At 39.5% G+C, this 16,354-nt stretch overlaps 1 protein-coding gene across 6 annotated transcripts in view; it reads left to right on the top strand.

Annotated features, from left to right (window-relative positions):
• The window catches only part of cog5 (component of oligomeric golgi complex 5), a 91,406-nt gene that overhangs the window by 40,435 nt on the left and 34,617 nt on the right, over window positions 1-16,354 (top strand). For all 6 annotated transcript variants that reach the window (XM_008401223.1, XM_008401222.1, XM_008401221.1 and 3 more), the window contains one exon: window positions 5,867-5,997. In XM_008401223.1, the coding sequence (XP_008399445.1) occupies window positions 5,867-5,997 (131 nt within the window). The remainder of the gene's footprint in view (window positions 1-5,866; window positions 5,998-16,354) is intronic.

Below are 16,354 nucleotides of genomic sequence, written 5' to 3'. Positions count from 1 at the left end.
GGCCATAGTTGGTTGTTGGTTATCATCCAAATCCAGCATTATAAGGGGATCATCCAGGAAGGTTTCAACTAGAATGCCCACACACACTCCTCAGGGCAATGATGCATTGGTATTTGAGAAGTTACAAAGTCAAACTGGAACTCTGGGGTYCATGTAGATGGCAACACTTCCTGATGAGACAGCTTCTGTTATGTTAAGTGGTTCCAGGACAGCTGGAAGCCCAGGCTTGGGTTTATCAACTTTTCCCCAGACAATGCATTCACTCTCTGGTGGTAGTGTGACATTGTCCTCCAGGAGCACATGGGCCACAGATTAGTCCCCCTCACTTCCTCCAATGACACAAGCTGGGATTGGCTCTTTACCCACAAATACTTGACGACCAGCAAAGACTGTCATCTTGGCTGCCTGCATTGCATCAAGACCTAGGAGCAGACCATCATGAATCCGGCCAAAAAAAGACCATCCAGTTGAACTTGTTTCCCGATTCCTAATGTCACCTCCTTCTTGTTCTTGTTTTCTATTGGTATAGGCTGATGTAGCAGTTGCACAATCAGCTGACACAGTTTGAAGGCGTTCTAACTTCAAATTTAGCTGCTCCACTTTGTCCATAAGCATTTTAAACTGATCCTCAGTTGCCAGCTGATTCTGGAGTAATAAATCTGTTCCTGGATATGCCGAAGTCATCAGGCGTCGCACTTCCTCCGCAAACTCTGCTGGTGATTCTTTGCACTGACGCAGCTCTCCCAGCTTCCTGCGAACAGTTATGGGGGGCTCTTTCACTCCAAATCTTTGAGTAAGTTGCTCTTTAAGAGTGTAGTCTTCACGGATGTGTTCAGGCAAGGAGCAGACATAACGTTGAAACCCCACTGAGACATTGATGAAGCTCATCTATTCTCTCTGCCCCTGTCCATCCACATTTACGAGCCTGACGTTCAAAGGGGAGCAAAAATGAGTCCGAGGCCTCTGCCGTCATATGTTGCCAGCTTAACTTTGGCTGCTTCATGTAGGGGTTGTCTTGCCACCTCATGCCGACTCTCAGTCTGGCCAAATCCTCCATATGCATCCTGTGAAATWGGATGTGTCGCAGATGAACGCTGATGTATGTCTCCCACTCTACGCCTTACAGTTGGATCATGGATGGCTGAAGTGTTGGATGGGCCTGCATTACGTGACCTTTGCCGAATTACCTCARTTCTGCAGTAAACGGTGTGTGTGGTTGAACTCTAGGTGCTTCTGGGTTTTCTTGCAACATTAAGGGAGGAGGGGCAGTTCCAGGATTCGRGATTTGRCTGCTTGTTGTTGGTTGCACTGCTCTAGATGTCTCTCTTTGCTCTGCTGCAACATGTTGTAGCACTGGTGTTAGCAGTTGCTTTAACTGTTTTGACTGTTGGTCCAACACCATTTGCAGCCATGGTGGAGGTTGGTCTAATGGTGCTGCTGTAGTTCCTCATTTTCATTTTTTTTAATAGTCACTTGTGCTGCTTTGTTTTAGGCTTTGGCACATCCAGCTATTGTTTTTTAAGTAAGGTCGTTACCTTTCTTGACAGCCGTTTTTTTCTTTTGTTTTAACTGCTAAAAAGTTGACGTTTCTCACCGAAAGGAACAGATTCGCTGTTTGCACAGCTTAATCTTGCTTTCAGTCTTGGAGTTCAATACTGGCTTGCTTATTTCTCTGGACTGTATTTTTCCTTCTTTTTGTCCACTGCCTTACTTTTACTGGAGCGATTCATCCGAACCACCCAAGACGTCCTTCCGTGTCTTGAATCCGGTCCGGAACATCCCACTTCTGACACCAGTTGTTAACGGGAGCCATGAATGAATTGTAAAGGTGTGGGATAATAACCACTCCAGGAGGGGAATAATGTTGTTCTTCTTTTAATGAAGAAAACCGAACCGGAGTACAACTGGATAGTTTACGTGACATTGAATTAGTTTTAGTCCTGCGCTGCAAATTACTTTTTTACACCAGAGCTTTGCTTCTGTGTATTTCCAACCTCATCTTTTTACCTGACTTGCAGTGCAGGCAAGTGTACTGTCAAACATTTTCAGATGAGAGAGGTTCATTTGCATTTAATCTTTTTTCTTAAATTCTGTGCTATGACGCTACCATAGAGCACAAGTCATGTTAATGCAGCAAAGTTTAATCTGAGGCAGTTTTCTACTTTAATTTCAATCATCTGACCTGCTGAAACCTCAAACTATTTTGTTTTATCTAACCTTTATTTAACCAGGTGAGTTATTAAGAACAAATTCTTAGTTGCAATAGCGACCTGGTGAAAAGGAAAGAACAAAGCTGTTTGTGTAGCAACCAGACTCTCCTTTAAGCCAGAAATGGGAGGGTGCAATAATACAGTATACTTAGAAATATCAGTATACAGCCAAACCAGTTCCATGATTGACTCGGCTCTCTTCAGTTTTTTTTATATTAACCCACAACAAACATCATCTCAAACCATTATTATAGTTAGAAAAATTCAATCATGCAAACAGACACAAAGTCACTGATGACTCCAGAGTCCACGTTTGACATCACAGCTGGACCCCTTTGTCTCGGACAGAGCGATATTTCTGAACCATATCAGCTGCGAGTTTAGTCTACTACGCCAACATTAAAAATAGGCCAGATTAGGGTGTGCCAGTGGTGCAGGGATAAATCGTGACCCATGTAAGGAGGCCTTAGTCCTCAATATGGCTGCCGCAGGTTCGAGTCCCGGCCTGATGATCTTTGCTGCATGTCTTCCCCTTCTTTCATATCTCACTTTTCTGTGTGACAACTTTCAAATAAATAACTTTTTTTTAAAAAAGGCTATAAGGTCGTAGATTTGTAATACTCACCAGCTTGTTGCTTACTGTCTGTTATTCACATTGTAACAGTGTGTTCATGTTCTGGTCTGCCTGGCCTGCTCTCTTCACACACACCACCTCATAACATTCAGGTTTCTCTCTTTTCTGCTTAAAGTTCTAATAGCATAATGTTTGTTAACAACAGCAACAATGTTAATTTTAGCAGTGTGTCTATGATGCTACATTTTCAGATGCTCATTGTTTAATCGACTTAATTCATTATACTGGTGGAATACAATCAACTGATTGTCCACTGCAACATTTTTCTGCGAGTTGAGCCAGTATATGTTCCTCTGGTATGAAGCTAGGGTGACAGTGGGTGGAGAAACAATGCAGGGGAAAAAGCAGTTGAAATGTTTAACAGGCTGTCAGAAGTGCTATGTGCTTCTTTGAAACAAGTGTTGTTGACAAATCTGTCAAGCTGACTTGTCCTGCTGTCATCTTATCTGTCAGCAGGATGAAATACGATAATTTAATCACAAAGGAGACGTGTTGATGAAGTATCAGAGTTTCATTTGAATAGTTGACTAAACATTTTTGTACAAGTACACTTTACAGTTTGAAGATGTAAATGCCTGGTTCTCAATCTGTCCCTTTACAAATCTGGGTAAAGTTTTTTTTTTTTCCTTGAAAGGGTTACAAATGCATAAAGTGCACACTCTTCCTGATTTAGGTTTACATTATATAAATGATCTGGCCTGTAAAAGGTTCCTAATTAAAGCAAGTCCTGAAGTATAGAAAACATAGGCTGCTCAGTTGAAGGTTTCTTCCTGTGAAAAGGAAGCTAGTTCTTCCCACTCTCACCACATACTTCTTTAGGAGGAGGAATTGCTCCACAGATAATGACTGGCTGATATGAACTGGACCTTCTTCCTTGTTTATTTATAAAGCCCCATTCAAATAAAGCAAGGAAAAGAGTTTTAGAGGAAATTGAAAGAAAGACTTAAATAATTTTAATAGGTATTCTGTACTAGTGTCTGTTTGGGTGCGTCTTGCATGCAGAACTGCCTTAATTTTGTATCATATAGATTCAACAAAGTGTCAGATACATTCCTCAGACACCTTGTTCCATATATTAACGTGATATTGTCTCACAGTTGCTGATCTGTCTTCTGTGCATTCATGATGTGGAGTCTCACTTCCACTACATCCCAAATCCAGATCCTTGTACTTGGATCTGTTGAGTGTGGAGAACATTGGACTACAGTGAACTCACTGTTGTGTACTAGATATAATCAGAACTTTGTGACATGTTGCATTTTCCTACTGGAATTAAGCATTGAAGATGGGTTCACAGTGTTCATAAACTGATGGGCATAGCAACGATACTCAGGTAGGCTCAGGCAGGGTTAAACAATGCTTAGTTGGTACTAATGAGTCTAGAGTGTGCCATGAAGATATTGTTACCACCTGCAGCTTGAACTGTTGATAGAAGATTGGTGATCCATGTCTTCATGTTGTTTACACTAGATTGTGATCCTGTCTGTATGTTGTTTCATTTCACACTCCACATAACAGCAACAATTTTTCCAACTTTTGTTTGAATTTTAGTCTCAGCTTCCTGTTGTTTTCTGACAGCAGTGGTACCAGGGGCCTCATGTATAACAGAGTACGCAGTTTTCACAATAAAACTTGGTGTACGGACAAACTTAGGAAATTTGACGCACGAAAAAATTTTGATGTATAAAGAAGAAGAAAATTTGTATAAAGAAATCGCCCCGCAGATGCATTTCATGTGCTTTGGCACACAAACTGATGCTTTACATCAGGGATGTCCAAGGTGGGTCCTTGAGGGTCGGCACCCTGCATGTTTTAGTTCTCTCTCTGGTCTAGCACACCTGCATCAAATGATGGCTTGTTAGATGGCCTAAGCAGAACACTGACTTGCTGAGGAGGTTGTTACTACCACTAGGGAGAGAACTAAAACATGCAGGATGCCGGCTCTCGAGGACCGACTTTGGACACCACTGCGTTACATCTTTATGAGACAAAAACTGAGGAAAATTGTTATTTACATTTGTGTGAGGTCTTCACATCCTTTTATTTTTATTTTCGTTATTTTGTGTGCATGTTGGGTTACTGTCTGAGGATAATGTGGTTCAGTTTCATCGTTTACGTTGAAACAATAAAAATATTAAAATCATGAAAAAACATCAGGTTTGATGCTTCTTGGTCTAAAAAACACTGAATGTAGTCAGATTTCAGTGCATTTAAGTGAGTTTTGATGCTTTATAGTTTGTAATTGTCCACAGAAAAAGTTTGTGTAGCTGCCGCACGTTTTCACAGCAGGTCAAAAGCTAGAGTATATTTCATGTGTTCTACCTTCACAGATGGTATTCTGCATATCGTTGTGGCCAGTTTGAACTACAGTTGTCAATGTATATTATTTTTACTCAGTCTGTCCATTCTCTTACCTCTGACATTACCATCCACACAGCTGCTGCTCACTGGATGTTATTTTCTGTTTCAGAACATTCTTTGTTAACCTGAAAAATGACTTTGAGTGAAAGTCCAAGCAGTTCAGCTGGTTCTGAAGAACTCAGATCAGTCTATGTGGCACCAACAGCTATTGAAAGTCAAATAAACATATTTTCTTCCTCATTAATTCTGATGCTCGCTTTGAACTTGAACAAGCTGTTTTCACCATAGAGTGGAGATGGGGCTTAAAAAACCCCAGAACCTGATCCGACCCAACTAAATAGCTTTGATTATAGTCTGAAGTAAACCTAATATTTTAATCAAGATTTTACTGCTTTCGTTTTCAGACCACCATTAGAGGAAGAGCTTTTGTTTAACATCTTCCATCTCCTTTTTGTTGTAACTGCAAATCTTCAGGGATGTGTGATTGGTAGAATGAAGCAGGGCTGTGTACAAATTAGTTGTGCAGGCTGCTGCACTTGTTATAGTCCAATTAACTTCTGCATCTTTCTTTCTTTCCTCTCTGTTAAATCCAAACTCTGCTTCACCACATTTAGATGCCAAAATGTACAAATTAATCACCATTTTCTTTTTTCTATTCCAGACTACTTGTCTCAAGGTGTGGATCTGAGCGGTATAGAGGTGATTGAGAACGATCTGCTGCTGATCAGCAGAGCTAGGCTGGAGGTAGAGAACCAAGCCAAGAGACTACTGGAGCAGGGCATGGAGATCCAGGTACTTTATAAAGTGATACTCCTCTAAGAAGTTCAATGTCTAGAGCAGTGGTTCTTAACCTTTTTTGAGTTACCGAACCCCGCAGTTTCATATGCGCATTCACTGAACCCTTCTTATTCCAACCCTACCGCCCCCAACACACAAAATACTTTGCGGTATTCTGATTTAGTAATGTAATTATATTAGTTGTGTTACCMCCCCCACGCCMCTAGAGGCAGTAGCAACCCCGAAAAGATGCGACTAAGGAGCAGATTTAGACTATAGAATTTGGTAAAAAAGGTGAGCTTTGCTGAAGTAATTAAAGACACAAGCTCAAATCCCTGCTGAGAGGGAAACTTCTTCAATCAGTGCTCCTCCGCAGCTCTGATTGGCTAAGCAATGTAACGTGATCCTCTGCAGAAAGTGATTGCAAAGCGGGGCGTCATCACGACTTTACACAAGTGTGTATTTATCTCCGCGGCAGAGGCTCCGCCGAACCCCTGAGACCGACTCACCGAACCCCTGGGGTTCGATCGAACCCAGTTTAAGAACCACTGGTCTAGAGCATGGAAGAATCCACCAATAATGTGTTTGTAAAAGTAAGTGAAGAAAACATCAAAAAACAATTAAATCGTCTTGTGACTTGCTTACTTTGTGAACTGATGAATATTAACGAGAGTGAACTCCCACATGTAAATGCACAAGCCAACCTAATCACCCAAGCAGCCCTGTCGTCCCACCCAGCTGCTGTCTTTACTCTCTGGGTGTGTAGGCATCTATTCGACTCCTTTGGCTGATTCATTCAAACTAAAATTCTCGTAGGCTTGGTTCATATTTGAAAGTATTAAATAAATAAAAGTTAGCTATTGCAAAGAATATTTTTTAGGAAATGTCTGTGTATTTTATTGCTTAAACCAAAGGAACACCATGGGCTTCTTGGTGCTTTGTAAAGTAAATGTACAATAGAGCTCTAAATCCTTTTATGTGGATTTCCTTCACTTTCCCATGAAGGATAGTTTGTGTTTTAGACAGGCTGTTTAATGTTCATGTTGCTGCTGACATGCTGTGCTTTTGTCCTCAAGTCTCTGTGCAGGTGTTGAGCAGGTCCACATTCAGCGATATTAAAATTTATAAAATGAAAACATTTCAATACATCTACTTCCTTCAATTGAGTCTTTCAAAGTGAGGGTTTTAATTTATTGGTTAAGATTAGGAATGTGCGATATGTACGGTATTTGGCCTACAATAGAGATGTGTAGTCTACCAACTAACCGAGGAAATGCTTGTCGATGACGTAACAGCTGGCATCAAAAGGAAGAACTTGTTAAAAAGGCAGATACCAAACGTAAATGATCACGACCTGGTTCAAGTTATGATTAAATGAATTTTTAAATTGTGCTGTAGGCATGTGCATAGGTGAGGGAGATAGGGGCTTGGGCTCCTGCCCCTTTCAGCCCTAAGTGCACTCTTTTTTGTTTTTACTTTTTTTTTTTAACAAGAATAGTAATTTTAACAGATTATCATCCTTGACATGCTTCAGTTGTCCCAGATCCATGGTAGGGAGGAGTGTGCATGCAGAATGGGTTCCTGCTAGAGATGTGCCGATCAGGTATTTTCCTGCCGATTCCGATTCCGATCACCATGAGGGCCGATGACCGATACCGATCACATAATTATTATTTTTTTAATCATAAGCACTACCGGTTACATTATATGGAAAAAGGAACCATAAATTCACCTTAATTTAGACAAAAACTTGTTTTTAATAGCTTTTTCCAAGAAAAAAACAAAACAGGGATTGTGCAAATTGTACAATGCCTGTTGTACAATTTGTATTACCGATCTTTAACAGACTGAAAACATATGGAGGCTCTGAAGCGGCTAAATAATGCAGAGCCAAAATAAAACCTCTCAACATTGCCAAAAAATTCAAGTATAAAAGCAATCCTGAGTTACTGCATGAAAACTTCCTGATAGCATGGTGGCTAGCTGCTGATTACTGCTAGTTCTGATTGGCTGTCTCTGACTGAGCGGAGTAATTATGCAGAACAGGGAGGAGATCGATTATTTTTTCAGAGATTATCTGTCTCATGTTAGGACAGCGAAAGTTTTAATACGTATGAAACATTTTTTTTTTAGGTTAGATGCTGCAGCTTTAAGCAGAGGTTCGGTGTGAGAGTCACTACCAGGTGGAGCAGAAGCGGCCAATTATGATTGGTGGCTGATCGATCGGCACACCTCTAGTTCCTGCAACTATCAAATGATGGTCAAAAATATTTTTTTCAACATTGAAGTTACAAAAAAGCTTTTTCATTTATTTACTTTCCGAATGGTCTTAGCAGTAGTATGGAAAACCCCTCCTCTCAAACACAGAAATGGTTTGACTGCAGAGAAAACATCTGACTTAGAGTTTATCATTCTGCCCTAGTTCTGTACCAAGTTCCAGTTGCACTACAGGCAAGTAAGGGGAAACTTTTGAGTAGGTCCCTCTGCTCTGGGTCAGGCACCCTGATATGAGGAAACGGTACTGTGACTGTCGCTGCAACGCTGGTCAAAACTCACGTACCGCCCAATTAAAATATTAAAGCAATACACCAGTCAAACTCTCAGAACTTTTCACAGTATCCCTTTTGTCTTAGGAGTGTGTGATCATAAAATAAATATGACCGCATGGTCATATTCAGGAGAATATAACCATAAAAAGTAACTTCTTAAAATAAGTCATAAATGAATTGAAAGGGAAATTGAGAATATCAAGGAGTACACAAAGGACAAGGTATCCTTATGTGTGCTTTTATTGTGGGTGAAAGTCTGCTAAATAGTAAAAACATTGATGCTTCTTTTTTGATTGACTTTTCTTTATCCACTGGGAACTCCAGCCTCAGGTACCTGAGTCACAGAAGACTTTGTGATTCAGGAGTTCTCTGTCATGTTTGTTCAGATATGACACTTAAGAGAAACACATGCATGTATGTAGAGCATACACACAGATGTTACTTTTCCCATTAGTCAAGGGACATCTCTGAGTATCATGAGCATTTGGGTCGTGTCTCTGTGGGAGTTAGTTTCACCTCAGTGCTCTGATGTTGCCAGCATAAACCCATCTGTTGATGGGAGTTCAGCTGACCCAGAAATCAAAATCTTGCTTGTTTGTTGTCATCTCCATACATCTAGACTAGCATTTCTCAACGTGGGCGGTACCACCCCCCATGGGGCGTTCAAAGGATGGCAGAGGGTGCTAACAGAAATTTTTACAAAAGGGTGTGCTGGGATTCCTCTGGGGGGGCGTTTGGTCAAAGGTAAACTTTACACCTTAAATGCTCAACAATACCAGTTTAGACTTTGAGCAACTTGCTAAAACTGCATTGTGTAACATTAAACCATGCTTGGCTGCAACTGTATCGATGGTAGCTCTTCTTCTCTTCAGTGTTTGTTAGCTTCTCCTGCTACTAGTAGCTTCACCGCATCAGTTCAGCGTTACACCGGCTGATGACATTGCTGTGATTCACTTGTCTGGTGTCTGATTTTCAAATATTTTATGTTTTATTGAGGGGTTTTGTACATATGTTTTGCCAGTTCTGTAATCATGTCAAAGCAGCAACTTGTATTAAAAAGTGTTTTAATGTTATTCTGAATTCTGCACATGGAAGGACAACGGAATATCGCTCCGATAAACATGTAATGACTAAACTCATGATACCCTCACTGTGCATCACTCAGAAAAATGAGCCCATTTAAATAAAGAAATCCTTCGATGGGTGATACCACAATAGGGAGCATTCATTTTATACAATTACACAGGTACTGTGAGTGGTCCGGTACGCAACTGTAGTACCAGCACTTTTAAATTTTAATAATCATTATACCGGGATTGTTTCTATTTTTTAAAGGTTTACGTCAGTCTGCATTTCTCCATTGATATGCTACCCGCACCCTAGGTGCTAAAAACAAAACAAACAAAAAAAAAAACGCGCACATCGCAGGAAAACCGGGACTTAGAATGGAGCAACGAACTTGATGTGAATCAGGATCAGAGAATCTGGCGCTGAACAGTGAAAAATCAAGAGCTTATAGTGGCCAATCTGGTGAATTACATGACGATTAGGCGGCGCAGCAGGTGAATGACATGATGAGTGAAGATAACCGATGGTGAGCGTCAATAAACGATAAAATAAAACTAGCAACAGGAAAAAAAACTAAAGGGGACATAACAATAAACCAAGAGAGGATAATACTAATCAAAGAAAACTAAATGGAAATGAATGAAGAACAAAATGCAAGAATAAACTAAGAAACTAACGTAAATACAGTAAATACAAGCAATAATTATTACAGAGGACTGTATGGCAAGAACAAATAGACACCATTTTCAGATAAAAGGTAAAATAATATTGTTGAAGTGCCATGAGTTTGATGAGACCATATCTAGTACGGAGAATAAAATAGTTTTACAGACAATAACAGTAAGAAACCTATCACTTATTCATGTTTTTAATCATTTTTTATTTTATATATTTATTTCTTCAATATTAATTTCATGTCATGAGGCTGTTAAGTGACTCCATGACATTTTCAATTTGACTCATTAGGATTTGATTAAGAACCAGATTTGTTCTTTGTAATTTCTGTCCAGTAAAACTATTAATCTATAAATCAATAGACAGGTTTATATAAAGATATAATCCATGWTTCTGTCCCATATTTGTATGGCATTGAAAGGATCTGGAATTTCTGTTTTTCCACTGAAAGCTCTGGTTTGCATGGTAAATACCATGTGGGAGAAATTTTATAGTTGATACTCTGATGTCCCGTTTTCCTGAAGGCAGCACAGAGCTGCACCACAAGAAACTGACAAAATCACTGGAAAGAAGAAGAGCTATGATTAATATAATTGATACAGTTGCAGTTTTATCCATGTTTTAATGTTGCAGACCTCAGTCTTTATACAAATAGTTCAAAGTTTAAAATGGTATTGTTGTACATCTTTTATCTGGCCATTTTGTGCAACATATAGCAACTTTCATATCAGAAAATGCCTCAGAACAAGAATATTTTTTCCACTCTGATTGGCTGCTGCGAGACCAATCGATTTTAAGTTGAATATCCATTCATTTCCTTTTTTGTAGACACTTGTGAAAATAATTTCTATTCACATTGCTTTTTTTGTTCTCTCTGAAATTATTTTTGATGATAAAGAAACAACCATAAAAATCAAAACCTCAACTATAATGATAGTAATACTAATAATACAACAATATTCAGTGGAAATTAGCCTACAAATTCTATGACGGGGGGCAGTAAGAGACCTGGATAATGGATAGAGGGGCGCTGGCCCACCAAAGTTTGAGAAACACTGATCTAGACCCACCCCATCTGTCAAAAACAAACAAAAACCAAACTGTAGTTTTGTAGTAACAATAGATGAAATGTTCTTTCGCAGTGTAGAGTTTAAATCCATAGCTCAAGGTCAACTTGAAATTTGTGCCATTTCAGGCCCAAGTCATATAATTAACGGTCAGTTTTGGGCTTCTGTAGTGCATTTTCAATTAGCCTACAATAAATCCAGCAAAGGTAAACAAGAATACACAAAATAAAGATTGATTAATGTAGTCATTGTAGTCTAAATCGGAGATTGTTTACCCTGTTGAGGAAAGAAAGTAAAGTGCAGAAGTTAAACTGTACAAGCGTAGCACAATGCCGAATCAATGTGACTCCACTCTGCTCTCATCAATCATGCAACCCTGAGTATTTGCACTTGACTCACCCTGCAGTTAAAACAAGTGACAAAAATGGAGCTCTGGAAGATGTTAAACTAAAGCTAAAAACTAGAGAAATTATACTTCCCAGCCAAGAGAGATAAAAGTCAGAGGTCTTGACGTATTTTGAAACATGTCGAGATTACTTTGATCAAAGGTCTCTGATCAGAATTAACGAGTCGGGTTGGATCAGGCTTGGACAAGGTGTACATGGTCTCTGACCATGTTGGATTCTTTAGGCCTCATCTTAAAAAGAAAAAACAAAACAGAAAAAAAGCACCGCCAATGCCTAGAAAAAATACTGCCAACTCTTGGAAAATGTTTTCCAAGAGTTTGACAGCATTAGATTTAGAAGACTTAGTTATCAGATATAAGACACAAAATAGAACTGGTTTTCCAGCATTCTGTATATGAAGGACCAGCTGATAGCTTCTGAAGACTCCCAAAGCTTCAATCAGAAACCAACTTCAGCGGTCACTTCGTCCAAGCTATGAAAAGCCTGATGGTGGACCTCCGTGTCCATGAGAGAGGCTAACAGAAACTTATGTCTGAGCGCCCATGTGAAAAATAATAAAGTCAGGAGTTATAGTATTTTTTTCTGATAAAGTGGCTAAATTTCAACTTGGCAACCATGATAAACTGGTTGTAGGTCAGCATCTTTGTTGAGGCCTGTAGAGTAGATTTGAGGTATAATTGGCGGGCCGGGCATTTGGGACATGGGCCTTCAGTGGAGGTTTACCAATTTAACACTATACTGTAACACTATAACACTACACTGTTAAAAAAGTCTCTAATTCATGGTAAAATACTGGCAGCCGTGGTTGCCAGAATTATGCAAGCACATCCTGCCAAAAATAAATGCACTTTATTTTCAAAAGAACACTTAACACTGGAACTGGTAAAAAAAACAACAACAAAAAAAACAACCAAAAATAAAAATAAAATGGATTCTCAGTCTCCGTTAACAAAAAAATGCACTTGAATAAAAACTAAACAACATAAAACCAAAGTGGAAATAAAAACTACATTCAACCAAAAGAGTGCAGATTATGAAGTCTGTATACTATATTGCCCTCCAATAATCATTAGATTTAGATAGAGAAGATGCGCATATCCAACTACCTGATGCAATAGTTCACTCCTCCGTTACGCTAAGGAAATGAGGAAGAGAGAGGTTAGTGCAGAGCAACAGAGTTGAGTCTTTTTTCATCCAGTATCATCAATACAGAAAAAGGCAGGAAGAAATTATAAAGCCGATAAATGAAATTAAAATGAGGTTAATAATTTTCATTTATTATGCGATTAATTGATTTTTTGTTTATTACAACAGGCCTTACCGTATTTATACTTTGTTTTTTTACGGGGTACAATTATACAAGCCTCCAATACTAAAGTAAACAACAAAAATGCAATATAACAAGGTTTGGTATCCTACCTAACTGCATCCATCCATCAAACCATTTTCTGTTCACCATTGTCCCTAGTGGGGTCTGGAGGGTTTCTGGTGCCTACAGCCAGCAAACGTTTCGGGCGAGAGGCGGGGTCACCGTGGACAGGTCACCAGCCTGTCGCAGGGCAACAGAGAGACACACAGGACAAACAACCATGCACACACAGTCGCACATAGGGAGAATTTAGAGAAACCAATTAACCTGACAGTCATGTTTTTGGACTGTGGGAGGAAGCTGGAGTACCCGGAGAAAACCCACGCATGCACAGAGAACATGGAAACTCCATGCAGAAAGACCCTGTTCCGGGAATCAAACCGAGAACCTTCTTGCTGCAAGGCAACAGCTCTACCAACTGCACCACTGTGCAGCCCCTAATTTCACCATATCCAAATAAACACAGAGAAAAGATAGCTAAGATCTTATTACGGAGATTTTCTTCTAATATATATGCATGCTTTTTTAATATCATCACCTCGCCATTATACTGCAACAGGATGTTTATGAGATTCACATAGAGAAGGAGGCAGGTGGGGAGGAAGTGAGAAGGCGACAAAATTTACACATCGTTTTTTTTTTTTTTTTTTTTATCAATTAGCCTAATAATTAATTATGAGCAGTTCTTGTTAATTGAGAGTGAATACTGTTGTCATTAAAGAAAGAAATCCAGGTAGGACAACTCCTCAACTATGGCAAAAAAGGAAAAAGAAAGCACTCTCAGTTGCTATATATTTCTTTATAGACATAATCCATCCTCCTCTATTTGTCTTGAAGGTGGTCTAACAGGAAAGTGGTTAATGAGAAAGAGGGAAGACATGTGGCAGAGGTCATCAGGCTGGCACTCAAGCCAGCTAAGGCCATACGTGGGTTGTGCTTTATCCCTGTGCTATCACAGCACCCCTGCACAACACTGTTAACCAGTGGTGGGCTATGTGTCTGGTACCTGGGCTGTCACCGATTTAATCTACCACAATAACATTACAATTATATACCAATTATCCATACTAAACAAAAAAACATGATAAGACCTGGTATAACAGAGGTTCTGTTCAGCCATGGCATTGACATCAGTATTGAGTGATCATTTTTCTGAATGTGAATTCTCCTGCTCTGAATGCGTCATTCAAACCTGGTATCTAAATGCTTCCTGAATGGCCACATGGATCTAGATCTAACTAAATGTACAGTATGCAAATAAAAACAGAGGAAAGAAGTTTAGATTTTTCCCCCCATAAGTCTCATTGCTACCTAACAGCCAATGCTGGGGGAGAGGAATTATTGCAAAGTAATGTAAATGAACAACCTTTGTTCACACCCTCAGGATTGGGGACAATTCTTCTAAAACTCTAAGGGTTGTTTTATTGATTTAACTTCCAGAGCGCCAACATTTAAATGTCCATACCTTCTTTAATCTTTGATTTCTATGTGTTTGGCATCATTAGAAAGGTTAAATACACACTTTCAGAATCTGTAAAAAATATTATATGTACATGTGTATTTATCCACTGCATTGCACGCTCAATGAGCTCCTCTGAAAGCTTGACTATAGGTTATATTCATGGTTCACATTGAGCTTGCTTGCGCAAGCAGAGCAAGCTCTGTGGCTTTTAAACTTGACACCTACTTTGATGAAGGATTCACCAAAGAAGAATGATTCTTCATAGGGGTTAATATAAATCCCGATACAGGTGAAGCTTTTCTGCAAGAACACCTTCCAAATTGTCCAGCTTGAGTGAATGGTGGGGCACAAACCACGCTGGGGTAAACTTCAGAGGTGCAGACTGTGACGGCGAGCTAGGCAGGTGACATGCAGACACCGCCAGTGGTGTGATTGGTGTTTGCTGCCAGATTCATACTCTGTTTAGTACAATTACTAAAAGCTCGTCTTTCAGGAATTATTCTGCTCTGCTGATGAAATGCGCAGCACAGCAAAGATGCCTGCTGTCCAGAGTAACTGGTCTATTAAAAGAACTATTTACATTTAGCTTTTGTCCACTAAGTTTTCTGAGCTTTAAGTGTAGGGAGCATTCCTCCTTAGTGATTTTTTTCATACAGGCAGAACTTTGGTGTATATAAGGGCGATTTTATTCATAAGCTTCATAGTGTTTAGACTGAAGTTACCTTCCACCATCAACACACTATTTGTCAGAGTTCAGTGATGATAAGAAGCGTGGTATATAGCAGTACTAAGCTTGTATACCCAGTGACATGCGGTCAGGGGAGGCAGGTGAGGCAGAGCCTCACCCGTCATCATGAAAAAATAATAATAATAATAATATATATTGCTATTTTCTCCCTGGTTTGTACTATAAAGTCCCTATTTTTTACTTAGCTTAACCAATTTTGATTATTTTTTTCTTCAAAATCGCTGTATTGTCACATTTTCCCATTCAAATGCTCAGAAGCGAAGCCGGTGAGGCAACAGCGAGTTGAGCCTCACCTGGGATCGCGCAACCTCTTGCTAACTGCACTCATAGACATAAATACGTATTACTGTCTATGACTGCACTGGCTGCCATTAGCTTTGGAACGTGACGTCATTGCTGTAACCGGAGGGATATCAGCACCATCTTTGGTGTCCATAAACATAGCCGACAAAAACACATACAAGTTACTTAAAATAATTTAGCTATGGCACGAACTTGCTGCGTTATTGGGTGTAATATTCGATCACATGACCGAAAAGGTAAAAAGATGGAAAACGTACTTTAGTTTTACTATTTTCCTGCTTGGAAACAACGCGAGGAGGCTAAGCTATCGGAGCTAACGAAAAGAAAACAAATGTCCTGGTATCAGTGGTTGAGATTACGTCCTGATATTACCTTCTCCAACATCCCCATATACCTACAAGTCTGGTGAGTGTCTAAATTTGCTTTGTTGGTCCGATTTTTTGCTATGATTTTGTCCGAGTGTTCTCATGTTCAGTTTCTGTTGAGTTCATTTAAGTGGGTCAACTTTGTTTAGGTCGGACTAATATTGTTTAGGTAGCGTAGTCCGAGTTTTGTCAGTGAACATCCAGGTTTTTACATTATTGTGAAGTAAACAATTTAAGTTTTCTAGTGTTATCAAATTTACAGCTTTAATACTGATGTATGTTCTGATATGTCCTCTTAAAGGAAAAACGACGTGTGAAATGGATGAGCTCAATCCTGACTAGGGTCCAGCGCTGAATAT

Source organism: Poecilia reticulata, linkage group LG23 (genome assembly GCF_000633615.1).
Source record: "Poecilia reticulata strain Guanapo linkage group LG23, Guppy_female_1.0+MT, whole genome shotgun sequence".
NCBI lineage: Eukaryota > Metazoa > Chordata > Actinopteri > Cyprinodontiformes > Poeciliidae > Poecilia > Poecilia reticulata.
This window is presented reverse-complemented; position numbering and strand designations above follow the sequence as displayed.